This window comes from Saimiri boliviensis, chromosome 11, assembly GCF_048565385.1.
Source record: "Saimiri boliviensis isolate mSaiBol1 chromosome 11, mSaiBol1.pri, whole genome shotgun sequence".
NCBI lineage: Eukaryota > Metazoa > Chordata > Mammalia > Primates > Cebidae > Saimiri > Saimiri boliviensis.
Window position 1 is genome coordinate 18986874 of NC_133459.1, and position 27278 is coordinate 19014151.

The following is a 27278-nucleotide window of genomic DNA, read 5'->3' on the forward strand; positions in this document are numbered from 1 at the left end:
GTGAGCCACTGCACCCAGCAGTTGAGATACTTTTTAATTCTGGCCTGGGGTAAAGAGAAGTTGGATAGAAAATGGGTGAAAATAAAAAAGGTCTCAGTCTTACTGCAGCTTGTTCATGCCTCCTGCCTCAGGATGCCATAGTGGCTGCCCCAGCCCTGCCCTTTCAGCCTCATTCCCTCCCTCAGTGAAGGAGAGAAAAAGTGATTTAACAAACTGAGGGCTGTCAGCCCTTGGTGTTTAGACCTCTGAGATCCCACACTGACCTACCCAGTAGCTTCCTCCTGGAGAAATGTGTGTTCACAGCTACCTTCTACAGTGTCCCTAAGGGAGAGTGTGAAGCACACGCAGGCACCATCTGACACACCACACCTGCTGAGTCCAAACCATGGGAGGTTCCTCTCCTAGACCCTGCATCCTGAAAGCCGGGCACTTGACAGCCTGCCAGCTGGCTGCAGAGACACACCCAGGGGGAGGAGCCGCAGTCCTGTCTGGGGCACCAGCCTAGGCTGGCCAGAGCTCCTGTTTCCACTGCTCTGCCACCTGCCCGGGGTACCAACATGGCCCAGAAGCATCCCGCCTGCACCCTGAAGCCCGAGTGTGTCCAGCGGCTGCTGGTTTGCTCCCAGGAGGCCAAGAAGTCAGCCTACTGCCCCTACAGTCACTTTCCCGTGGGGGCCGCCCTGCTCACCCAGGACGGGAGGATCTTCCAAGGTAAAGGCGGGCACCCCAGGGTCCCCAGCCCAGCAGCCTGGGTGGGGGGTCAGAGGAGGATGTGCAGGACTGGGTGCAGGGGCACAGGCAGTGGCGGGAGCGCAGCTCTGTCCCTTCTTCCCCAGCCTCCGCTGAACCACTCCACCCCGTAAACCGCCCCAGACCACACTCAAATGTGGCTTCAATCCAGGGGCTTTCAATGTTTACTGGACTGGGATGAGGAAGGAAGTTAGAAGGGGGCAGGAAGGGGAGGCCATAAATCAAGAACCCCAACAGTCCCGGGGTGCTGGCGGGGAGAGGGTTAATGCTTTCCCAGCCTGGGAAATGCCTGGCACCTTACTGAGGCTTCCACCACGCTACCTCCACACCTCCCACCCCCTGACCTAGGAACATGCTCATTTTTAAATGAAAACTACCGAGGCCAGAGAGGTGACATGACTTGCCCAAGGTCACACAGGGCGCTGGTGGTGAAACCCTGGACTGGAGTTTCCCCAAAGCCCTGCTCTCTCCTTCAACCCGCTGTGCTCCGTGCTGGCCAGGGTGGTGACGCGTTTGTCGGGGCTGGTCCTTGCGGAATCTTGGAGGAGAGAAGCCGGATGGGGTTTTTGGGGTTTCGTAGTCCAGCAATGAGCAGTGCCCTGCAGGGTCTGGGCGGGTAGGAACCTGAGCCCACCTGAGTCTACTCTAATCTGTTCCTAAACTCTTGTCTTTGGTTCATTGCTTGTGTAGAAAAGTTCACGTGAACTTGTTTTAAACTCGTTTTTGCTAAGCTTAGAAGCATTCTCCTTGGGGCAGTGGGGGACAGAGTGTGGAGGCGCTCCTTGGTGTTATTCCTTGTCTGTCGGGGGTGTGACTTGCCTGGGTCTTAAAGGCTTTTGAGCAGGAGAAGCAGCCTTGATTGAGTGCTAACAGCCTGTGAAAGGAAGGTGACTAATGCTATCTGTTTAACCCCTGCAACCCTGAAAGGCAGAGAAGGAAACTGAGGTTCAAAAAGGTTCAGTGCCCCAAATCACAGAGCTGGCGCTGGAACCCAGAGTTCCCAACACCAAAAGCCGTTGCTCTGTGAAGAGTGAAGGATCTCTGAGTACCACGCTGAAATTCAGACCCGTTTTGGTGGCTGAGATGAATGTTAAACATTAACCACCACCACAAACAACAAACATTAATTAACCACCACTGCAAACACTGTTGCAATTCGCAACTTACAGAATCTTGAATGTGGAATCCGCCCTTGATACTTTCAAACACCTTCACATCCTTTCCAGACAAAGGGCCCTCCTACAATCCCCCCGGCACCCACACTGACCCCTCCCGCAGTGCTTATCACAGGGTGTCATCGCCGTCCACGTACGTGTCTGCCTCTCCCTTGGGACTTTGTGCTGTAGAGGGCAGGGGCTGTGTCTTGAATCTTTGTACCGTTGACTTTCTCCTGCTGTGACCTAGCACCTGCCTGGCCCAGAACAGGCACTCGATAACTGCTGAGTGACTGATTGGATGAATGAATGAGATGAGAACGTTTGGCGAAGCAGAAGGAAGAGGGATGGCGGGGCAGGTGGTGGTGACGGGGCTCAGCATGCTGGGCCACAGCATTTCCTGGCCTGTGGGGCCTTCCATCCATGCTTTCCAGCACTGGGGCTGGTGTTCTGCTTGGACCAGCAGGAGGTCAGACAGCCTCATCGTGCCTCCACAACCAGGGGACCCCCATGCCAGAATGCTCTGGTCCTTTCTTGTCTTAAAATCCACAATATGTTCTCATTGTTCAACACCCACTTATGAGTGAGAACATGTGGTGTTTGGTTTGCTGTTCTTGTGACGGTTTGCTGAGAACCATGGTTTCCAGCTTCATCCATGTCCCTGCAAAGGACATGAACTCATCCTTTTTTATGGCTGCATAGTATTCCATGGTCTGTATGTGCCACATTTTCTTTATCAGAAATACCTAAGATGACAGGGGGCTGGATGACAGGGGGCTGGATGACAGGGGGCTGGATGCAGCAAACCACCATGGCACATTAGTATACTTATGTAACAAACCTGCATGATCTGCACATGTACCCCGGAACTTAAAGTATAACAAAAATAAAATAAATAAGAATAAATAGAAGGTAAGATAAAGGAGGATAAAACTAATAAACAAAAAAAGACCCACAATAAAGGAGGCACACTTTCACTCACAAGTGACACCTGGGAGCTCCTTCCAGCAAAGTTGACGCCTTTGTCACCCTCATACTGATCATTCAATGGGTATTTGCTGAACATCAACTCTGTGCCAGGTCAGGTGCCAGGTGCTGGGGATATCACAGTGAGCAGGGATGACACAGTCTCTGTCCCCATGGTGGGTCCCTCATCTTGCACAGGTGATGAGTGAAGGTAGGAGCCGCATCTAATGGCTGTGGACAGAATGAACGGAGGAGGTGAGCAGGACTGTGGCCCATTTGCATCGCAGGGAAAGACCTGGTATCACCAGAGAAAGGGTTGCATGGTGGGGATTTACCGAGTGGAGGCTTCAGAGGCAGAGGTCCCTGGATTGGAAAGCTGGTGTTTACCAGCTGTGTGACCCTGGGTAAGACCCTTCACCTTTCTGAGTGTCCGCTCACACATTCATTCATTTTTTTTTTTTTTTTTTTTTTTTTTGAGATGGAGTCTTGCTCTGTCACCCAGGCTGGAGTGCAGTGGCGCGATCTTGGCTCACTGCAACCTCTGTCTCCCGGGTTCAAGTGATTCTCCTGCCTCAGACTCCCATGTAGCTGGGCTTACAGGCACCCGCGACATACCCAGCTAATTTCTGTATTTTTAGTAGACACGGGGTTTCATCATGTTGGCTGATCTGGTCTTGTACTCCGAGGTGATCCACCCACCTCAGCCTCCCAAAGTGCTGGGATTACAGGTGTAAGCCACGGTGCCCAGCCAGCTCACACATTTTAAGCCAGGGATCATAACACCTACCTTTCAGGGTTACTGTGAACAGAACCGGATTCAGCTGGTGTGCCTGGCATGGCATAGCAGGCAGCATCCGCTCTGATTGATTGGTGCCTGTGCTGAATATGGTGAATTTCCCCCCCGGTTGTGAGGCTTTAAATGAGCAAATGCCTATAAAATGTTCAGCGCATTTTCTGCCTTGTAGTGAGAATGTCACAAATGGTAGCTGTTTCTGTTACCACTATTAATGCTATCATTATTCTTATTATCTGGAGGCAGATTGTGAAGGGCGTTTGGAGGCCAGAGACACTAAGATTTGAAGAGGTAGGAAGTAGGGTGCCAAGGAATGTTATTAGGAAGAAGAGCAACATAAAAGCGGTGTGTGATGACAATTAGTGTGACAGGTGCTCCAGAAGGGCGGAGGCAGAGGAACAGTGTCAGGGGACAGTATCTGCTCTGTCCACTGACCTCTCCGTATTGTCAACCCATTTCCCGGGCTATCATTGGGCCTGGTAAGCTTTGCTGAACACATGAATGAAAGGCCTGGACTAGGACTGGGGCAGGTAGACTGAAGAGGAAGGAATGATCTGGGAGATACTGTGTGGGACAATGGATCGGGCCTGGCACAGGCAGTAGTAGAAATAAAGGAAAAGTCTGGCTGTGGTGACTCACACCAGTAATCCCGATGCTTTGGGAGGCCGGGGCTGGGGGATCACTTGAGTCCAGGAGCTCGAGACCAGCCTGGACAACATGGCGAGACTCCATGTCTACAAAAAGTACAAAAATGAGCTGGACGTGGTGGTGTGCACCTGTGGTCCCAGATATGTGGGAAGCTGAGGTGGGGGGATCACCTGAGCCCCAGGAGTTTGAGGCTGCAGTTAGCTGTAATTACACCACTGTACCTCAGGCGGACAACAGAATGAGACCCTGTCTCAAAAAGTAAAAAATAAAACAAGAAATTAAGGAAAGGCATATGGCTTTAGGATTTCCAGCCAGGTGGCCCAGGGGAAAGATGACGCACTGACTGAGGTGAGATGCTGAAGTCATGGCTGGACCGTGCTGGGGATGTGCCGGGCGGGGGCCAGCAGCAGTGTGCAAAGCTCCAGTGGGGTAAGCTCACTAAGGGCTTCGTATAGACGACCTCTTGTCATCTCACGGCCACCTCATGATGGGAGATGATGCGCTAAGTTGGGGCTTGGAGCATGGGGCGCCTGGACGCCCCGAGGAAGCCTGGTGTGGCATCATGTGGTGAAGCAGAGCTGATCAGGAGGCAGAAACGGCACAGCTGGGTGTAGACACTGTGAGTTTACAGCTTATGGCGGGACAGGTATGCCCAGGGCTGTGACTTTCTCCAGCTAAACGCAAGACCAGCCCCAGTGAAGGCTTCCCCACTCCCCCGAGGCAGCTGGCATCCTATCCAATTCAAAAGCAGGCCTGGCTGCAAAGACAGCTTTGCTGTCACGACTTCATAATAATCATCATTTTCTCTCTGTTACTCCCCACCCCGGCCAGGACCTTGTGCCTCTCACACACGGGCCACTCAGGATGGTGATTAACAACTACAGCAATTAGGTTCTCATGATGCACCTCCGGCTGGTGACACTCGTGACTGCTTGTGGGAGAGCCGAGGGAGAGGTACCGAAAGAGGAGCTCACTGGTGAGGAAAGAGCTGCGAAGGGAAAAGGAAGTGAGGACACTAAATGGAGAGTGAGATGGCACCGAGGAGGACTGAGAAAGCAGAGAAAATGGGCCGGGCACCGTGGCTCACGCCTGTAATCCCAGCACTTTGGGAGGCCGAGGCGGGTGGATCACCTAAGGTCGGGAGTTCAAGACCAGCCTGGCCAACATGGTGAATCCCTGTCTCTACTAAAAATACAAAAAATTGGCCGGGCGCGGTGGCTCAAGCCTGTAATCCCAGCACTTTGGGAGGCCGAGGCGGGTGGATCACGAGGTCGAGAGATCGAGACCATCCTGGTCAACATGGTGAAACCCCGTCTCTACTAAAAGTGCAAAAAATTAGCTGGGCATGGTGGCACGTGCCTGTAATCCCAGCTACTCAGGAGGCTGAGGCAGGAGAATTGCCTGAACCCAGGAGGCGGAGGTTGCGGTGAGCCGAGATCGCGCCATTGCACTCCAGCCTGGGTAACAAGAGCGAAACTCCGTCTCAAAAAAAAAAAAAAAAAAAATACAAAAAATACAAAAAATTAGCCAGGCCTGGTGGCAGGCACCTGTAATTCCAACTGCTCAGGAGGCTGAGGCAGGAGAATTGCTTGAACCCAGGAGACAGATGTTACAGTGAGCTAAGATTGTGCCATTGCACTCCAGCATGGGTAATAAGAGTGAAACTCTTTCAAAAAAAAAAAAAAAAAAAAAAAAAAGTGGTTCATTACAAAGGCTAGCTTTACCACAGTCCCTTGACTCTATAGCTGAGTTCAAATATAATTTATACCTGAAATGGTGCATTTGCAGTGGGAGGAAGTTAGGAACATGGAGAGAGTGTCGTATTTCTTCAAGTATATGGACAGGACATTCCTCATGTGATTCTCAAATGTGATGCTAGACCTGTAGCCTCAGCAACTCCTGGGAACTTGCTAAAATTTCAAATTGTTGAGCTCCAACCCAGCCCAGACCTATTGCATCAGAAACTCCAGGAGAGAGGCTGAGAAGTGTGTTTTAAGACGCCCTCTACTCAGGAGGCCAAGGCAGGAGGATTGCTTGAGTCCAGGAGTTCAAATTCCAGCTGGTCAACATAACAAGATTCTGTCTCTAAAAAATATATAAATAAATAAATTTCAAGCTGGGCGCGGTGGCTCAAGCCTGTAATCCCAGCACTTTGGGAGGCCGAGGCAGGTGGATCACGAGGTCGAGAGATCGAGACCATCCTGGTCAACATGGTGAAACCCCGTCTCTACTAAAAATACAAAAAATTAGCTGGGCATGGTGGCGCGTGCCTGTAATCCCAGCTACTCAGGAGGCTGAGGCAGGAGAATTGCCTGAACCCAGGAGACAGAGGTTGCGGTGAGCCGAGATCGCGCCATTGCACTCCAGCCTGGGTAACAAGAGCGAAACTCCATCTCATTAAAAAAAAATAATAATAATAATAATAATAATAATAATAAATTTTAAAAGAGAAGCCCTCCAAAACATTCTGATGCCCGTTTGTTTACGTGTGAGAAATACTGCTTCAATCTTGTTAAGATCCCTCAGAAAAGAGAGTGGGTGCGGTGCTCTCTGGCGTCACTCTTTTCTTTGAGTGTCTTGGGCCCAAATTGCTTCACTGTGAGCTGCTTTCCTTGTTGATGTCTATTTTTTTTTTTTTTTGAGACAGGGTCTCACTCTGTTGCCCAGGCTGGAGTGTAGTGGCACAATCTCAGCTCACTGCAATCTCAACCTCCTCAGCTCAAGCAATCCTTCCACCTTAGCCTCCCAAGTAGCTAGGACCACAGGCATGCACCACCATGCCTAGCTAATTTTTAAAATTTTTTGTAGAGGTAGGGTTTTGACATATTGCCCAGGATAGTATCAAGCTCATGGAATCAGCCTCCAAAAGTACTGGGATTACAGGTATAAGCTACCACACCCAGTCTTGCTGATGTCTTCATCACATCTGACCCTAGCCCTGCCTTAAGCACCAAACCACCTCAAAATATGGCCTTGTTTCCTGCAAGGCTGTAGAGAATAAGAAGAGCCCATTATATCTCACAGGCCGGGATGCATGCTTTGGCCTCCTGCCACTAGCCTCCACTTTTACCTTCTGTAAAATGGTGTTATAATAGTATCTACCTTACCCAACAGTTAAAAGGATCAACTGACATTATGCCGTTAAAGTACTCCACAGAGTGCCTGGCAGATGAGTGCCCAGTAAAAGAAAGCAACTAGTAGGCTGGGCTCGATGGCTCACACCTGTTGTCTCAGCCCTTAGGGAGTCCAAGGCGGATGGATCATGAGGGAACAGAATCTACCTCTGTCAGGAGTTCGAGACCAGCCTGGGTCAAAAGGGTGAAACCTCGTCCTTTTTTTCTTTTTTAGATGGAGTCTCATTCTGTCACGCAGTCTGGAGTGCAATGGTGTGATCTCAGCTCACTGCATCCTCCACCTCCTGGGTTCAAGCAATTCTCCTGCCTCAGCCTCCTGAGTAGCTGGGATTACAGGCACGTGCCACCATGCCCAGCTAATTTTTTTGTATTTTTAGTAGAGACAGGGTTTCACCATGTTGACCAGGATGGTCTCGATCTCTTGACCTCGTGATCCACCCGCCTCGGCCTCCCAAAGTGCTGGGATTACAGGCGTGAGCCACCGCGCCCAGCCTACTTCTAGTTCTTTTATCCACCCTATGAGGTGTAGGTACCGGTCTCATCCTCTTCCTAATGATGAAGAGACTGACATAGACAAAGTTTCTGCCCTCAGAAAGTCTGTAATATGATGGGAGGAATTAGACGATAAACACATTTATTTCAAGAGAGTGTTACGTGCCATGAAGTAAATGAAAGCAGGAGAAATGGAGAGGGTTGGAGGCAGTGGTGGGAGGAAGCCATTTTAGATGGGTAATCGGAGAAAGTGTCTCTGAGGAGGTGACATTTGAGCAGAGGCCTGAGTAGGGTGAACATGTGCACAAAAGGGAAAGAGGGTTCCAGGCAATGGAAACAGCCAGTGCAAAGGCCCTGTGGCAGGCACATACTTGGTGCCCTGGGGGAGCAACTGAAGGATAACAGGTCTGGAGACTCAAAGGAGATGAGGGCCGAGAGGTAGCACCAGGTCACGTATGACCTTGACACCAGATCACGTATGACCTTGTAGTCCTAGAAAGAATTTCAAAGTGCCTGAAGGACAGGGACAGGAACACTGTCACACCTTGTCTAGAAGGCGCAGAGGGTCACAGAGCCCAACCGCCACCAAAGCCTTGATTTGTATGCAATTAACAACACAGCAGCTAACAGCTGCTGAGATCGTCTCTGTGCCAGGCTTTGTGTTAGGCGCTTTACAGGAGTGATCTCCATTCATTCTCACAGGAGGACTATGAGGGAGACTCTGTCGGTTCAGTCCCCTTTCTCAACACTCAGAGCCAGTAGGGCAAAGAGTCCCAGGGCAGAATGAAACCTAATGGAAGCTCTCCAGGGCACTGTTTGAGTAGTGGGGTGTGAGTGTGCCCCCTGCCACAACAATCTTTCTCTCCCATTAACTGGCCTGAAATGTTTTAACACAATGAAGGAAGATTTCTCTCTCTGACGCCTGCCTGAACTTCCAGCGCAGACACATGTGACTGAGAGACAGGGTCTTCTGCAAGTGTGGAAATGTGCTTTCACAGCCCGTCAGCAAAACCCAGCCTCTGCATGCATCATGCTTGATGGGAAAACTGTCAGACCTTAGTCAGGGGTGCGGCAGGGAAGCTGGAAGGGCAGGGCTGAGAGGGTGGCTAGACTGGGAGTGAGGCTGGCAGGACCGGAATCTGGGAGAGAGGCAGAAACCAAGTGTAGGGGTGTCAGTGAAGGTGGGAGTGGTGAGCAGATATGGCAGGTGAGAATGGTGTTTAAAGAAAGTCATTTTCAGGGGCTGGGTGCCATGACTCACACCTGTAATCCCAGCATTTTCGGAGACCGAGGCGGGCAGATGACTTCAGGCCAGGACTTCAAAACCAGCCTGGGCAACATGGTGAAACCCCGTCTTCACTAAAAATTTAAAAATTAACCAGACATGGTGAGGCACATCTGTAGTTCCAGCTACTAGGGAGGCTGAGAAGAGATTCACTTGAACCTAGGAGGCAGAGATTACAGTGAGCTGAGATCGTGCCACTAACGCTCCAGCCTGGGTGACAGAGCAAGACTCTGTCTCAAAAGAAAAAAGAAAAGAGCCTGTAATCCCAGCACTTTGGAAGGCCAAGGTGGGTGGATCACGAGATCAAGAGATAGAGACCATCCTGGCCAGCGTGGTGAAACCCCATCTCTTCTAAAAATACAAAAAATTAGTTGGGCATGGTGATGCGTGCCTGTAATCCCAGCTACTCAGGAGGCTGAGGCAGGAGAATCACTTGAACCTGGGAGGCAGAGGTTGCAGTGAGCCAAGATGGTGCCACTGCACTCCAGCCTGGGTGACAGAGCGAGACTCCGTCTCAAGAAGAAAAGAAAAAGAAAGTCATTTCAGGAGAGGATCAGGAATGACACAGAGCAAGACTCTGTCTCCGAAGAAAATTTAAAAAAAAAGAAAGTTATTTCAGGGGAGGATCAGGAACCTGGCTGGGGAGATAGGGTGGGGAGAAAGAGGCATTCATTCATTCATTCATTCATTCAACTTTCATTGACTCAGCAGAGACACTGAGCAAAAAGGGGCCAGCTATCTGAGCTATAATAACTAACATTTAAATATGAACAAAAGCTCTCAGGGTTGCAACTTCCTGATTGTTCCCTATCCCATATCCCAACTGTATTAACTGATCTCTGTACAGTTGCAAATGATAAAAATACACATGCAGTATTTCAGACAAAAGGAGGGTGTATTGGTTCCTATAACTAAACGGTGGGAAGAGCTGGGGCGTAGCCAGATCTCGGAGCAACTGGCACCGGCCAGACTCTTTTCTTTCCATCTCTCGTCTCTCATCCATCCTTCTGAGGGTCCATTTCAGCCTCTCTCATTGGTCTCTTCCGTAATAAATGGAAACATGGCAGCCCACACGCAGTGTCTTAGAGAGAAACTGAAGTTCCCACACAGAGATGAACTCTGATTGGCCAGTTGGAGTCAGGTGCTCATCTTTAAGCTCATAGCAAGGTCATAGGAGACAAGATGGCAGCTCCCATTTGAACTTCATGCTGAGAGATAAGGTAAGGGTCATTCCTCGGGGGGAAAAAAAGTAAGAGGTGCTAAGTTGTCAAAACAGTAGATGTTCACTATAGTCTACCCTTTGGTGTTCAGTATACATGCCTGCTCTTTGTCCCCAAAGCAGAATTCCAAACCGGCCCCCACCTTACACCATCTCATGCACCACTGTGACCTCTCTCACCCTCACCCCAGCAAGGGACCTGCAGCGGTAGCACCCAGCACTGTCTAATGACATCCATCAACTCTGGACATGAATGCCTGTGTGCCTGTGATCCTGAGAACAATTACCTAAATGACTAATCACTCCTAACATGCCAGTGTAAATAATGAAGGGACAGAGAAAAATGTGAGGAAAAATATACAAGAAGACAATGACCAAATAATTTCCAAATTTGATCAATGCTGAACAAAATACTGCATAATCCCAATGAAGACTTGGGACTTAGAAAAGGAACGGTAGGCTGGGCACCATGGCTCACATCTATAATCCCAGCACCTGGAGAGGCCAAGGCAGGAGGATCACTTGAGTCCAAGAGTTTGAGACTGGCCTGGGCAATATGGTGAAACCCCATCTCTACAAAAAATACAAAACAATTAGCCGGGTGTGGTGGCGTGTGCCTGTGGTCCCTACTACTCGGGAGGTTAGGATGAGAGCCCAGGAGTTTGAGGTTACAGTGAGCTATGATCGTGCCACTGCACACCAGCCTGGGCAACACAGTGAGATCCTGTCAAAAAGAAAGGAAAGCAGGGAAGGGGAGGGGAGGGGAGGGGAGGGGAGGGGAGGGGAGGGTTGATGAAATAGATAAGAATACAGTGACTCAAACAAGACAGTCGCTTATTTCTGTTACCTAGCAGACCAGAGGTGGACTGAGTCCACAGCATAGATGATGCATTCCTCTGTCCTGCAAGGTTGTCCTGGAGACCAGATTCTTCTGTCTAGGTGTCCCACCATCCCAAGTTGCGTCCTCATCTGCATGTTCAGACTGACACACATCATCCTCACACCCACCTCCTGGGGTTTTATAGGCCAGACTTGTGGCTTCTTTGGCGATCCAATTCTATCAAAAACTAAGAAACATCCTGATCAATTTGCTTCCAATCATTTCCATACAGAAGTGCCACACCCAGAGAGCCCTTCTGGACACGGTCCTCGAGCCTGCCAACTCTCTCATTTTCCTCACTGGCTTCCATGCCTGGCCCATCTTCATGCTGGCTATGGTGGTGCCTGAAACAACAGGCTGGGTGGGCAGATGGCATATCATTTCTTTGCCACAGGGCTGATTCCCATTGCCAGGGAGAGAAATTTTAGTGGTGGGTACCACGGCCTGCCTTCCCAGTTATCACAGGTGGAACTTTACCAAATAACAGACTAGTAGAAGTCACCGTCTGGCCATCTTCATTCGTCTGTGTTTTCTTCTTCGTGTCGCTCAACCGCTAAGTCAATGTCACATACTTTAGATTTTTTTGTTGTTCAAGTTGCATCTCACTTTCACACAAATGTCTGTATTAGGTGTGGGTTACGCTACTATAACACACAGATTCCAAGATGCAGTGACACAAACATGATGGAACTCTGTTTTTCTCTCACACAACAAATCAGAGTTGGCAGTGGGCCCCAGGTAGATAGGCAACTCTGGGCCATGAGTCGACCAGCTTTCCAGATTCCTTCTCTCTCCTTGCTGCTCCTCCATTCCCATGGCCACGCACGAAAGGAGTCCCACCCCATCACCTCCACCTTCCAGCCTGTGGAAGGGGAAGAAAACAGAAGTAACAGGCAGAAGCAACCTCCTTACCAAAAGTAAGATCCAGGAATTTCCCATGTCAATTTGGGCCACATCCCATTGGCCAGAACTACTTTACGTGGCCACATTGTGCTGCAAGGGAGTCTGGGAATTACAGTCTCTAGCTGAGTGGCCATGCTGGAATCGGGGGGCACTTGTAGTACTTAAAGGAAGATTTAGGAAATGAATACTGCGGAATAATTCACATCTCTGCCTCAGGGAGAAAGGCAATTGACAACAGTGATACAGACCATATCCCACATCTTGCCGGTCAGGGGAAAGCTCAGCTCCCATGGTGATTTGTTGGTGGGCTCACTTCCCTGAAGATGAACTCTCTCTTAACCAATCTGGTTATGTCAACATCTTGTCTCCTGGGAGCAGCCCTGGCTCACTGTCCCCCCGGAACCACCCTGAGAGAGCCACTAGGAGGGACTCCCTTACGGAGAGCTGGGCCATCTTAGGAGCCCACATCCTATTGGAGGACTGAAGATTGCCTTAAATCTTGTGCAATCACAGACAACTTGCACAAAGCTCGGGGGGGTGGGGGGGCGTTTGTTTGTTAGTTGATTTCGTTGTTAGTTGGTTTGCGCAGTTTGTCTTGCAACACAACTGGCATAGAACCCTGGCTGAACTCTGACAGCCAGTACTTAGCCCCCCAAATTTTGTCTTGGCTCACACTTGGAATCAAGGTCTGTCTCAGTCCGTCAAGGCTGCTATAACATAATACCATAGACTGGGTAGCTTATAAATAACAGAAGTGTATTGCTCACAGTTCCTGTGACCGGAAAGCCCAAGGTCAAGGCACTGGCAAATCCAGCGAGGGCCTGCTTTCTCGTAGACATGACTCCTTGCTATGTCCTCATGAGGCAGAAGGGGCAAGGCCGTTCTCTGGTTGTATGAGGGCGTGACTCCCACTCCTAGGCTTAGTCCCCTTCATTCCGTTCTCAGTACCTAATCATGCCTCCAAAGACCCCACTTCCTGATACCATCACCTTGGGGGCCAGGCTTTCAACATATGAATTTGATGGGAACACATTCATACCATGGGGCTCTTAGATCTCTTAGATGCAGGTGTGGAGGCTCTACTTTGCTTTGGTAAGCCTCAGCCTCTCCCCTGGCCTTGACCTCTGCGGGAGTGACGGGACTGCCTGATCTGCCTGTTGCGCTGCCCTGCTCCCAGGCTGCGCTTCATCCTGGAGGCACTGGGTAAATTAAGACAGTGCGAGGTTCTCAGGAAGGGCCACTGCCATAGACCAAAGGGTCTACCGATGCCCCAGGTCAATTGTCCTTTCCTTCGCCCCACCTCGTTTGGAGTAACCAGTTCCTTCCTGCTCTGGAATGGGGCAAGCCTCTTACTCAACACACGTGCAGGAAGTGGCTCTGTCGGACATACCCCTGGACTCTCCTCTCTTCTCAGGGTGCAACATAGAAAACGCCTGCTACCCCCTGGGCATCTGTGCTGAACGGACTGCTATCCAGAAGGCCATCTCAGAAGGGTACAAGGATTTCAGGGCAATTGCTATTGCCAGGTGAGTGGGAAAGCCAGGTTGCAACAATACTCATTCATCTCTTCAGCCAACATCCCCCTTACACATGTTATTCATTCATTCCTTTATCTGACATGTTTATTGTGGACTTCCTATGTGCCAGGCACTGTATAAGGCCTTGGGCTGAGTGCTGAGGATAAGGAGATAAATAAGGAAATGGACTCTGCCCTCAGACAGCCTACAGGGTAGGTAAATAAGCAAGGCAACTCTCATCCAAGGGCCGGTATGCCCTGTTCCAGCAACAGAAAATCATACAGATTCCTCTCCTAAAAGATATAACAGAAAGGCAGCATTAGGAGGCAGCACACACAAAGAAGGAGGGACCTAAAAATCACCTGCTATAGACTCCCTTGCCACCAACCCCATTTTATAGCTGATGAAATTGAGGCCCAGAGAAGTTGAACAACTTTCCTGGGAGTTAGTGGCAAAGCCGGGAAAAAACTCAGGTTCCAGAGTCTCACTGCAGGGCTCATTGCCCCGCGTCATGATGTGCCAGGAGTTGGAACACTTTTCCCTGCTCTCCTCAAGCTGATGCTAGGATCCTGAAGGAGCCACTCAGCACTGCTCACTCCATTTGACAACACTCACCTCACGGTGCAAGAACCGGGATACAAAGACAGCCAGGTAAACCCTAGTTATGGTTTAAATTAATCAGAGTCCAGCCCAGGTTCTGGCTGAATACGAGACCCAATCAATGCTCCTGTGAGCCCCAAACAGAAATATCCTAGTTTGCATGAGCGTACTCTCCAAGGGAGCATGTTGAATCCTTTTTTTTTATTATTATTATTTTTTGAGACGGAGTTTTGCTCCTTACCCAGGCTGGAGTGCAATGGCATGATCTCGGCTCACCGCAACCTCCGCCTCCTGGGTTCAGGCAATTCTCCTGCCTCAGCCTCCTGAGTAGCTGGGATTACAGACACGCGCCACCATGCCCAGCTAATTTTTTTGTATTTTCAGTAGAGATGGGGTTTCACCATGTTGACCAGGATGGTCTCGATCTCTTGACCTCGTGATCCACCCGCCTCGGCCTCCCAAAGTGCTGGGATTACAGGCTTGAGCCACTGCATCCAGCCAGCTTGTTGAATTCTTATTGGCTCTGGCCCCAGACTCAATGGTTTCAGGATTCAAGCATGTAAATGAGCCCTTTTTCTAATTTGGACTCTGTTAATTTCATGACTTCGCGGTGAATTGCTCCTGTCGGCACCTTTGCATTATGTATGACAGTTTTCTTAACAAGTTAATGAGGAAAATGACATGGGAAATGTTTATCCTACCTAGAAGGAGGCTGCATGCCCATTGGTCTTTAGGGACATCTGAGTGCACAGGTCACATTCTATGAGGGAATTGTCTCTTCACTCACAGTGGAGTTAATTCCTGTGGCATAGCTACAACACCTTTCTAGCTAATAGGAAACCAGCAGAAATGCAGGCGTTTAGTGCAAGGCCAGTGGGGACTGCACAGAACCAAGCCCACATGCCTTTTCTAAGATCCTAAACTTTGCCTCAGTCTGTCCTGGAGGTGACCCAGCTTATTCCAGGTTTGTTTCCGAGTAGATGAAACCCCAGGGGCACTTAAGGAGAAGGACTCCAGTACCCAAGAGCCTTCCCTGTGACTGAGCTGTGTCCTGGCTTCCTTTCCGTTTCCAGAGGAATAAATGATGCCGTGCTGAGAACATTTTGTGCAGATAGGCCAGGATCACGATGTGAATTGCACTTTATGAAACGAAAAGGAGGGAAATAACTCAATTTCAAAGGTGATCCAAGAAAATAATGATATTCTAGGGAAAAAGAGGCCAAAGTCAACCAAAGGATAAAGATGCCTTGCTCTGTTTAGAATTTTCCAAATGAGAGGCTTTTTCTCTTGGTCATTATCTCCTTTTAAACACAGCTAAGTGTCACTAGCGGTGATTAGCAAGTGTCCTTATTTACACAAAACCCGCCATTTTCCCAGCACCCAACTGCTGTACTCTGGGTATGCAGCCTGCATCAGCTTCCCTGAGCCAGAAACGTACTCATTATCGCACTAATGATCTGTTACATTGAGAGCATTTGTGGATTTAGAGGATGACTGCGAAGTGCCAACTCCCTTGTTAATATCGGATGCGTCTGAACAGCCTCAGAGAGAACCCCTCTGAGATCTCTAACAAGGGTGACCACACTCAGGAAAGGTGCGGGTGAGTGTGTCTTACTGCTCACAGAGAGTTAAGCTTGCCCCACTGGGGTCCCAGCTGTGGTGATCAGAGTCTAGGTTTCCAGCTCGTTTAGTCTGATAAGCACGGTCTCAGTGTGCGACCAAGGTGAGCACAAACCACAGAAAACTGTAAATAGCCAGCAAGAGGCAGGACAAAGTGAAGCGCAGGGGAGAGGGAGAAAGGGGGAAGCGTGAAGAAACATCCTGATGTAGCCAGCAGGCGCTCACTCTTGAGTGCTCTCTCTTGGCAGGAACGTTGAATAACAGAAGCCCAGGCTTTGGGCTCAGTGAAACCGGTTTCCAAATTCAGCCCCATTGTCGACCTGGGGCATGTTGCTTAGACCCGGAGCCTGGCTTCTTATCTGTGAAATGGAGGGCACTGGTCTGCTATGGGGGTCTCATGAAACAATTTCTGTAAAGTTCCTGACACAGAGTGTGTAATAAATTCAAACCAAGACATAGTTTGTTTTCGCTTTTTGTTCTGTTCTCTTTTGTTTTGTTTGAGAATAAGTCTTGCTGGTGCTGCTCAGGCTGGAGTGCAGCGGCAAGATCTCAGCCCACTGCAACCCCCGCCTCCCAGGTTCAAGTGATTCTCTTGCATCAGCCTCCCAAGTAGCTGAGACTACAGGTGCCAGCCACCATGCCTGGCTAATTTTTGAATTTTTAGTGGAGACAGGGTTTTCACCACGTTGGCCAAGCTGGTCTCAAACTCCTGGCCTCAAGTGACCCACCCACCTCAGCCTCCCAAAATACGGGGATTATAGGTGTGAGCCACCCCACCCAGCCTCAAACTATTACATTTTGTTGGGGTTTTTTTTTTGTTTTTTTTTTTTTTTTTGAGACGGAGTTTCGCTCTTGTTACCCAGGCTGGAGTGCAATGGCGCGATCTCGGCTCACCGCAACCTCCGCCTCCTGGGTTCAGGCAATTCTCCTGCCTCAGCCTCCTGAGTAGCTGGGATTACAGGCACGTGCCACCATGCCCAGCTAATTTTTGTATTTTTAGTAGAGACGGGGTTTCACTATGTTGACCAGGATGGTCTCGATCTCTTGACCTCGTGATCCACCCGCCTCGGCCTCCCAAAGTGCTGGGATTACAGGCTTGAGCCATCGCGTCCGGCCTATTACATTGTTTTAAAGTTACCATTATTTCTTCTGCCGCAAACCTACCGAAGGCAGAGTGTATAGATTTGGGGTTCAAATCTTGGTTCTGCCACTTACTAGCTCCGTGGCCTTGGGCAAGTCGCTTCACCTTTCATGATCTCCAGCATGCGGGTGATAAGAATGCCTACATACCCCCATCCCTTACAGGGTCGTTGGGGTATTAAATGAACTAATACACTTAAGGTCCTGAGCACAGAGGCTGGCACACAGAACCACCATGTCCATGTCAACCATGACTGTTAGTGGGCTGTCTACATCCTCAGCGCTAGGCTGCCTGGAAACACCATCCTGTGACTTCTGTTGTTGAAGCCTACACCAAATCTGCCTTCCCAGTGGAATGCATGCTTTCCCACCTTGGAATCCCTGATGCAGGTCACCTTGTCCAGGAAGCTAGCCTTTGGGTGGTGGGCCACACATGCCACAAGATTCAGAAAGGAAGCAGTGAGCTCAGCAGGGGTCAGATCATACAGGGCCTTACAGATCGTGGAAGGAAGGCTGAATTTCATTCAGAACAGCTCTCCCGTGGCCCTAACTATGCCTTTGTTATGGCATTTATGTGAAATTTTATCTTCCCCTCCAGAGGGTAAGCTCCAGGGATTGTCTGATTGGTCTCTGTGGCTCCTTTCCCATGCCTGCCTGGCATAGAGAAGGGCTTTGGTTGACATGTGTGGCATGAAGTGAAAAATAACCCTAAAGAGCATAGGAGAGGCCCCGGCTGCAACAGCTGTCACTCAGTAATTGCAAGGGTTCACTGGCGTCCTGGGCGGGAGTCCCCACCCTCTCAGGTGCCCATGGGTTTTTCTTCTGAAGCTGGAAGCATGCTCAGAGAGGACCCCATCTTTCCATGGAACAGAACCTTTCATTGACTGGACCCCCACATATAAAAGGTAGTTACAGTGAGGATTAGGGAAAATAGCACCACGGCTGTTTTATTCTAATCATATTGTCTATCCCTAGCTCCATCTGATGCCTTGGCTGGTTGGGTGGTTGGCTGATCAATTGCCTAGCTCCCCTCACTAGTCTATAAACTCCTAAGCATAGGGGATTTTGTCTGTTTTGTTTACTGCTGCACTCCTAGCGCCAATGACAGTGTCCGGCACATAGTAGGTGCTCAGTAAATACTTGTTGGTTGAAATGCGACGATGCATATAAAATGCTTTGCAGAATGCCTGACACATTTTAGGCACACATTGTCTTAATCACAATTGTTGGGCTGGCGCGGTGGCTCACACCTGTAATCCCAGCACTTTGGGAGGCTGAGGCGGGCAGATCACGTGGTCAGGAGATCAAGACCAGGCTGACCAACATGGTGAAATCCCATCTCTACTAAAATAACAAAAATTAGCCGGGCATCTTGGCATACACCTGTAGTCCCAGCTACTCAGGAGGCTGAGGCAGGAGAATCGCTTGAACCCAGGAAGTGGAGGTTGCAGTGAGCCAAGATTGCACCACTGCACTCCAGCCTGGGCGACAGAGTGAGACTCTGCCTCAATTTAAAAAAAAAAAAAATTGTTGTTAAGATATAATAAGATGAATTATGAAATAGTACATAAAGCACGTAGCATATAATAAAACTGTATATGATAAAGTACCAAACTTATGACAGAGCTTACATATGTAAAGAAATAAATGTCCAGCAATTAGTACAGGCAGTAACAATATGTATATAACATTCTAAAGTTCACAGAGTCTTCCATACACCTTATCTCATTTTATCTTCTAGCATTCTTTTTTTTTTTTTTTTTTTTTTTTTTGAGACGGAGTCTCGCTCTTGTTACCCAGGCTGGAGTGCAATGGCGCAATCTCGGCTCACAGCAACCTCCGCCTCCTGGGTTCAGGCGATTCTCCTGCCTCAGCCTCCTGAGTAGCTGGGATTACAGGCACGAGCCACCATGCCCAGCTAATTTTTTGTATTTTTAGTAGAGACGGGGTTTCACCATATTGACCAGGATGGTCTCGATCTCTCGACCTCGTGATCCCCCCGCCTCGGCCTCCCAAAGTGCTGGGATTACAGGCTTGAGCCACCGCGCCCGGCAAAGATCCTGCCCCCATCCCCAGCTCTGGATTACTTGGTCTTCTTCTAGCATTCTTACAAAGTAAATGACATATCATCCACAATTTACAGCAAATAAATGAGCCTTGGATGAGTTAAAATGACTTAGTCAAAGTCACACATAGTAAAAGGAAGAGCCAGCTAAGAACCAAAATTTAAATCCTGTGTTCTGCCAGGCATGGTGGCTCATGTCTATAATCCCGGTACTTTGGGAGGCCAAGGTACAAAGATCTCTTGAGCCCAGGAGTTCGAGACCAGCCTGGGCAATATAGTGAGACCCTATTTCTACAACAAATCAAAAAATGAGCCGAGTGTGGTGGTGCCTACCTGTAGTCCCAGCTACTCAGGAGGCTGAGGTAGAAGGATCCCTTGAGGCCAGGAGGCAGAGGCTGCAGTGAGCCATGATTGTGCCACTACACTCCAGCCTAGACAATAGAGCAAGACCCTGTCTCAAATAAATAAATAAATAAATAAAATCCCATGTTCTTTCAGAGATATTACAAAGTTATGGGTCCAGAAAATCAAGACAGATGGTGGCTGCTGGCTTCACCTGTGATGCTCCAACAGGCTTGGAATTTTCCATCATCAAAGCCACGTGTTTTAGGGACCATCCCTTTCCTGCTAGAGGTCTGCTCGCAGGAGCCTAAACTCTCACAGGCAATCCCTGGCTGGTGATCTCTCCTCCAGGCTTTCTCCGGGGCAAGGAGCCCATTTTTCTCTCTGAGTCACACGCACTTTATTCTTTCATGCCTCAGGGCCTTTGCACATACTGTTTTTTGTTTGTTTTGTTGTTGTTGTTGTTGTCATTTTGTGAGACGGGGTCTCACTCTGTCACCCAGGCTGAAGTGCAGTGGCACAATCTTGGTTCACTGCAACCTCCACTTCCCAGGCTCAAGTGATCCTCCCACCTCAGCCTCCTGAGTAGCTGGTACTGCAGGCCCACACCACCACACCCAGCTAATTTTTTGTATTTTTAGTAGAGACGGGGTTTCACCATGTTGGCCAGGCTGGTCTCGAACTCCTGACCTCAGGTGGCCCACCAGCCTTGCCTTCCAAACTGCTGGGATTACAGGTGTGAGCCACTACACCTGGCTGCACATACTATTTATTTCCTTTGCCTACAACACAGAGAAGCCCAGAGCTTCGGAATAGCATCTCTGCCTCTTCATCACACTAAATTTATCTCCTCACCCTTAATGTGCCATTCTGACATTTAGGCTGCTCTGAGAATTACACGAATTAATGAATGTTGAGTGCCTGGTACAGAGCCTGGCATAGTAGACACTCACTGAATGGTGGCTTATGAACTCTACACTTCCTCCAGGGACCAGGACACATGCCTCCTCCTCTATAAAATTTTCCTTCTCAGTCCACAGGCAGGGATTATTTTCCTCATACTGTGTGTTCCTGCATTATTATTATTATTATTATTATTATTATTATTATTTTGAGAAGTTTCATTCTTGTTGCCCAGGCTGGAGTGCAATGGCACAGTCTTGGCTCACTGAAACCTCCACCTCTCAGGTTCAAGCTATTCTCCTGCCTCAGTCTCCTGAGCAGCTGGAAACTATAGGCGCGTGCCACCACACCTGGCTAATTTTTGTATTTTGAGTAGAGACGGCGTTTTACCATGTTAGCCAGGCTGGTCTCAACTCCTGACCTCAGGTGATCCACCCATCTCAGCCTCCCAAAGTGCTGGGATTACAGGTTGGAGCCACCAGGCCCAGCTGCATTTTGTTTAAAATCATAACTCAAGCCGGGCGCGGTGGCTCAAGCTTGTAATCCCAGCACTTTGGGAGGCTGAGGCGGGTGGATCATGAGGTCAAGAGATCGAGACCATCCTGGTCAACATGGTGAAACCCCGTCTCTACTAAAAATACAAAAAATTAGCTGGGCATGGTGGCACGTGCCTGTAATCCCAGCTACTCAGGAGGCTGAGGCAAGAGAATTGCCTGAACCCAGGAGGTGGAGGTTGCGGTGAGCTGAGATCGCGCCATTGCACTCCAGCCTGGGTAACAAGAGTGAAACTCTGTCTCAGATTTAAAAAAAAAAAAAAAAAAAAAAAAAAATGATAACTCAGCTGGTTTTTTACATCACCCATTGGCCTGAACAATCTCCTGACGACTAGAGACAGATTCTCTTCGACCTTTGTATTCCCAGGGTGTGGGTGACGGTAGGTGCTCACTAAATGTTTATGGACGGCACTAACCAGAAGTCCTGCCCATGGCCCTACCTTGCGGCATTGTGGAAAGCCAGCACGTGGCCTTCTCAGCCTTTAGGACACAGCGTGTCTGTGAATCAGGAACAGCCTGATGGGGTAGGACTCAAGTCAGGAACAACCAGGACTCAGGGCCTGAATACTAGCAGTTGTCCTCAGGCCTTCGGAGAGACTAATTTGAGTTTGATTCTTTGCTTCCCTAGTGACATGCAAGATGATTTTATCTCTCCATGTGGAGCCTGCAGGCAAGTCATGAGAGAGGTAAGCAGCTTATCTTGCTTTCTGGAATGCAAACTTCTTCCTGTCGCAGGCTATGGGAGCCACGCCAAGCTGCGGACATGGCAGGCGTGGAGATGCAGCTACTGTCCTGTTTGCTGGGTTGGCTGACTTCTAAGGCCCCTCCCTACACTTGCATGAGTCACTAGAAATTATTCTTTCATTTAACAAATACTTGGCTGGGCGCCCTGGCTCGCGCCTGTAATCCAAGCACTTTGGAGGCCAAGGCGGGCGAATCACCTGAGGTCGGGAGTTCAAGACCAGCCTGACCAACATGGTGAAACCCCATCTTAAACAAACAAACAAACAAGCCAAAAATACTTACTGAGTGAGTGTTGGCTCTGTGCCAGGCACTGAGGTAGCTCTGGGGAGGCAACAGGGAAAAGCTGGGCCAAGCCCATAGACTAGTTTAGGAGACAGACGATAAACAAAGAGCAAAATAAATAAAAGAACAGTGGCGTTTCTGAGAGTCAAGAGGGCTACAGAGGAGGAAAAAACGCAGAAAAAAAGGCCAGTGACAAAGGGGCAAGCAGGGGACACTGCAGATTGGGGTCAGCAAATGACGGCCTGTGGGCCAAATCCAGCCTGCTGCTTGTATTTATAAATAAAGTTTTATTGGTACACAGCCATGGACATTCATTCACCTATTGTCCATAGCCACTTTGCCCTGACAACAGCAGAGGTAAGCCATTATAACAAAGGCCACGTGGCCTCTAAACCTAAGATATTTACTATCTGGTCCTTGACAGAAAAAGGTTTGCCGATCCCTGTTTAGATGTTCAGGAAGGTCGTCTTTTTGAGGATGACATTTGAGTAGAAATATAAATAATGAGAAAAAAAATGAGACAGACAAAGGCCTAGAAGGGGAGATTCCAAGGCAGCAGAAGCAGCAGATTTCACGCTCAGACCCTTGGTGAGTTTGAGAAGAGTCAAGAAGGCCCCCAAAGGCCTAGGGTCTGGTAAGCGGAAGGAAAGGAGCGGGATTAAGTCAGAGGGGACAGCAGGGGCCAGATCACAGAGGGCCTTGTAGGCCATGGGACGAAGGGCATATTTTATTCCAAGAATAAAGGAAACTGAAGTGTACACAACATGGTTAAAATGGCAAATTTTATGTTATATATAATTTATCACATTAAATACACTGGGGGAAAAAAGAGAGTAGAGGTCAGCCATTGGGTATTTCTAGGAAGAGTCTTGAGGGACCCGAAGCACTTTTTATAAAAGTCTTCTTGTTGGAAAGCTGCCGTTTCTTCAATTCTAAAAACAAAAGCGTAGGCCAGGCGTGGTGGCTCAGCCTGTAATCCCAGCAGTTCGGGAGGTGGAGGCAGGAGGATCACTTGAGACCAGGAGTTCGAGACCTGCCTGGGCAACATAGGGGAGACCCTGTTCTCCACACACACAAAGAATAGAACAAAACAAAAAAATGAAAACGAAGAGATCGTTTAGCTCATGGGTTCTTAATCCAGGCTCAGAGGAAGGTTTTTATATTTATATGTACATTTGGGGAACGGGGAACGTCAGTAACTACTGTGGATTCTCAAAGAGATCTGTGTCCTCTAGAGCCTCAAAAGATGAGAGAATCACAGGCCCTGAGCTCCAGCATGATACCTTCAACCCCTTGAAATACAGCATCTTGCGTTCATGGTGGCTCACACCTGTAATCCCCACACACTGGGAGACTGAGGTGGGAGGATCACTTTAGCCCAGGAATTCAAAACCAGCTTGGGCAACATAGTAAAACCCAGTCCCTTCAAACAATTTAAAAATTAGCAAGGCATGGTGGTGCATGCCTGTGGTCCTAGCGGCTCCAGAGGCTGAGGTAAAAGGATCACTAGAGCCTGGGAGGTCAAGGCTGCAGTGAGCTGCACTCCTGCCTGGGTGGCAGAGCGCGATCCTGTCTCAAAAATAAATACATAACCAAGGGCCAAGTGTGGTGGCTCACGCCTGTAATCCCAGCTCTTTGGGAGGCCAAGGCGGGTGGATCACAAGGACAGGAGTTCGAGACCAGCCTGGCCAATATGGTGAAACCGCGTCTCTACTAAAAATAGAAAAACTAGCTGGGCATGGTGGCACACTCCTGTAGTCCCAGCTGCTCAGGAGGCTGAGGCAGGAGAATTGTTTAAACCCGGGAGGGGGAGGTTTCAGTGAGCCAAGATCGCACCACCATACTCCAGCCTGGGCAACAGAGCAAGACTCCTTCTCAAAAAATATATACATACATACATACATACGTACATACATACATATATACATACATACATACATACGTACATACATATATACATACATACATATGGCATCTTGTTTAATCCCCTCCCCAGGACTGAGGGAAGTGTATGCCATTATTCCCATTTCCCAGTGACTACTCTGAGGCTCAAAGGAGTAAAATGACTTACTAAGGGGCCCCCTGCCAGGCGGTGACACATGGGTGTTCCCGGCCCTTGAGGCTGTCTCTAAGGCCCATGCTCCTGACAGCTGCCTCTCTGTCTTTGTGGTTCTATATGTCGGGCAAATTATTTTCAGCCATGGAGGAAACACAATGATATTTTGCCATGTGGATGCTGCTTGTACTGTGGGAGTTTCTGCTTTTGGAGTTGTGTTTTGGGAGAGAGGAGGTTGTTTTAGCTTTGTTTTTGTGCCGTGGGGTTTCAAAGCATCTGGGAATACAGACATTTCCATCTTTCTCCTGCTTCCTGCCAGGAGTGTAAATCAGACACATTTCCCAAACCCAAAAACATGCCACCAGGAAAGCAGTGAATTTATACCGTGGAATTTGTCTCACTGAAGACGGGTGGAAACAGCTGCCCTGCACGGTGGAAACGTTGAAGGTCACATAAGGAAGCCACGACAGGGCGCCACGTCCCTGGCTCCCCGGGCCCCGACATGATCCAATTGCTCAGTGCTGTTTTCTTCGAACAGATTGGATGTTGGCAAACGAGAGAAGGCAAATGAAAAAGCTGAAGGAGGCAGAGGCGAAACTGAAACCAAAATGCAAATAATAAGCGACCAGGTGTTGGGGCCAGGGACCCAGCATAGAAATTCGCCTCTGCTCAACTTTCATCTGTACCCTCAGGCACAGCCTGTCAAGCAGAAACATTTCCCTCCTTAAAACATTAATTCTAGGCCAGGTGCAGTGGCTCACACCTGTCATCCCAGCACTTTGGGAGGCTGAGGTGGAGGGATCACCTGAGTTTGAGACCAGTCTGACCAACAGGGAGAAACCCCTTCTCTAAAAAATAAAAAACATTAAAAGGTGAAAAAAAAAAACATTAATTCTAAAAAAGCCAGAAGATTGTGTGCCCGGCATTAACTTGGTGATTGAGAGAGAAGTGTGGAAGAACAGGAGGATACAGATCTGAGCAGTCACTGGCTACCAACATAATCAGTAAGAATGGCATCTATTAACTGAGCACCTACTATGTGTACAGAGATGCTTTACATGGGCTGGGCGCGGTGGCTCACACTTGTAATCCCAGCACTTTGGGAGGCCGAGGCAGGCAGATCACAAGGTCAGGAGTTAGAGACCAGCCTGGCCAATATGGTGAAACCCCATCTTTACTGAAACATACAAAAATTAGCCGGGTATAGTGGCGTACGCCTGTAGTCCCAGCTACTGAGGAGACTGAGGCAGAAGAATCACTTGAACCTGGAAGGTGGAGGTTGCAGTGAGCTGAGATCGCGCCACTGCACTTCAGCCTGGGTGACAGAGCAAGGCTCTGTCTCGGGGGTGGCGGGGGAGATGCTTTACATGAATCATCTCTGCATCTCACAATACCTGGCCAGGAAGAGCTTGGGTCTGACAAGAACTTCCAGTGCTCTTGTCATGATGCCACTGCTGACTTATTTGTCGCACGGACCGAGAGACTGAGTGAGCCCCAGAAAGTTGTGATTTTTCCCAAGGTCACACAGCAGACAAGCAGTGCTCTTCTTAGTACAGGAGAAAGATCAAGAGACAAATTAGTCTTTGCTGACTTTATCCTGCTAAGCTTCAGTTTCCTCATCAGAAAAATGGGCATTATAATAGCACTTACCTCACAGTGTAGATCATGAAACCATGCGGGTGCAGTATCTGTGTGATATGGCTTGGCTGTGTCCCCACCCAAATCTTTTATTGAGTTCTAGCTCCCATAATTCCCATGTGTTGTGGGAGGGACCTGGTGGGAGGTAACTGAATCATGGGGGTGGGTCTTTCCCATGCTGTTCTCGTGATAGTGAATAAGTCTCACAAGATCTGATGGTTTTATAAATGGGAGGTCCCTTGCACAAGTCCTCGCTCGCCTATTGCCATGTAAGATATCCCTTTGCTCTTCCTTCATCTTCTGCCATGGTTGTGAGGCCTCCCCAGCCGTACGGAACTGTGAGTCCATTAAACCTCTTTTCTTTTTTGTTTTTTGTTTTCTTTCTTTTCTTTTCTTTTTTTTTTTTTTTTTTTTTTTTTTTTTGGACACAGACTCTTGCTCTGTGGCCCAGGCTGGAGTGCAGTGGTGTGATCTTGGCTCACTACAACCTCTGCCTCCTGGGTTCCAGAGATTCTCCTGCCTCAGCCTTCCGAGAAGCTGGGATTACAGGTACTTGCCACCACACCTGGCTGATTTTTATAATTTTAATAGAGATAGGCTTTCACCATGTTGGCCAGGCTGGTCTCAAACTCCTGACCTCAGGAGATCTGCCTGCCTCAGCCTCCCAAAGGGCTGGGATTACAGGTGTGAGCCACCGTGCCCGGCCTAAACCTCTTTTCCTTATAAATTACCTAGTCTTGGGTATGTTTTTATTAGAGGCTTGAGAACAGACTAATACACTGTGTGTATGTAGCAGGCATGCAGCTTCTCCTGGTGTGAGGTGTGAAGGGGATACGGTAAGGGAAGCAGGTGTTAGTTGTCATTTGTCGTAGCAGAAGGAGGTCTGGCTCCAGGGTTGGCTGTTGCTCTTATGAAGTCCTGGGTGAGTCTTTCATGGTGCCCGTTCGCAGTGTGCCATGCACTGATCAGCTTCACAGCATTCTTTCTTTTCCTCCTCCCTACAGCTCTCTGATCCAGACACAATTATGGTCATTCCCATTTTACAGATGAGAAAATCAAGGCAAAGAGAGGAACGTTAGACAGTGAGTGGTGGAGTCAGACTCAGACCCTGCAGTCATGCTGCATCTCTCATGCCGGCTTTGCCTCTTTTCCAGTTTGGCACCAACTGGGCGGTGTACATGACCAAGCCGGATGGTACGTATGTTGTCATGACGGTCCAGGAGCTGCTGCCTTCCTCCTTTGGGCCCGAGGACCTGCAGAAGACCCAGTGACAGCCAGAGAACACCCACTGCCTGTGACAGCCACCTGGAGAACGTCATAAAGATGTCTCAGCCCTGGGGACACCTGCCCAGTGGGCCCCAGCCCTACAGGGGCTGAGCAAAGATGATGTTTCCAAATTACACTCCAGACCAGACCAGCACCCCCCTTAGCAACCTGCCTGGGGACTTAGAACACCCCCGCTTTTCCTTTCCTTCCTGTGGGGCTCTCTTTCAAAGTCCCGCCCAGTGCGGACTGGTTCCCCATCAGCCTTCCCAAGGTTCTACCCGGTTCCAAGCAACTTTTATAATTACAAACATCACAGAACATCCTGAA

At 49.1% G+C, this 27278-nt stretch overlaps 1 protein-coding gene across 1 annotated transcript; it reads left to right on the forward strand.

Annotated features, from left to right (window-relative positions):
• The first annotated feature begins 495 nt into the window (after positions 1-495).
• On the forward strand, positions 496-27278 carry CDA (cytidine deaminase). The gene is made up of 4 exons (XM_003934913.3): positions 496-711; positions 13639-13750; positions 21594-21651; positions 26840-27278. The coding sequence occupies exons 1-4, from the start codon at positions 558-560 to the stop codon at positions 26954-26956; spliced, it is 441 nt and encodes a 146-aa protein (XP_003934962.1). The 5' UTR covers positions 496-557; the 3' UTR covers positions 26957-27278.

What these genes read in the sequence shown, in the direction of transcription:
- CDA (XM_003934913.3), top strand. Translation starts at nt 558, where the DNA reads ATGGCCCAGAAGCATCCCGCCTGCACCCTGAAGCCCGAGTGTGTCCAG. An exon ending in AGGGCAATTGCTATTGCCAG is followed by an intron (nt 13,751 to 21,593) that starts GTGAGTGGGAAA and finishes TTGCTTCCCTAG; the next exon opens with TGACATGCAAGATGATTTTA. An exon ending in GCAGGCAAGTCATGAGAGAG is followed by an intron (nt 21,652 to 26,839) that starts GTAAGCAGCTTA and finishes CCTCTTTTCCAG; the next exon opens with TTTGGCACCAACTGGGCGGT.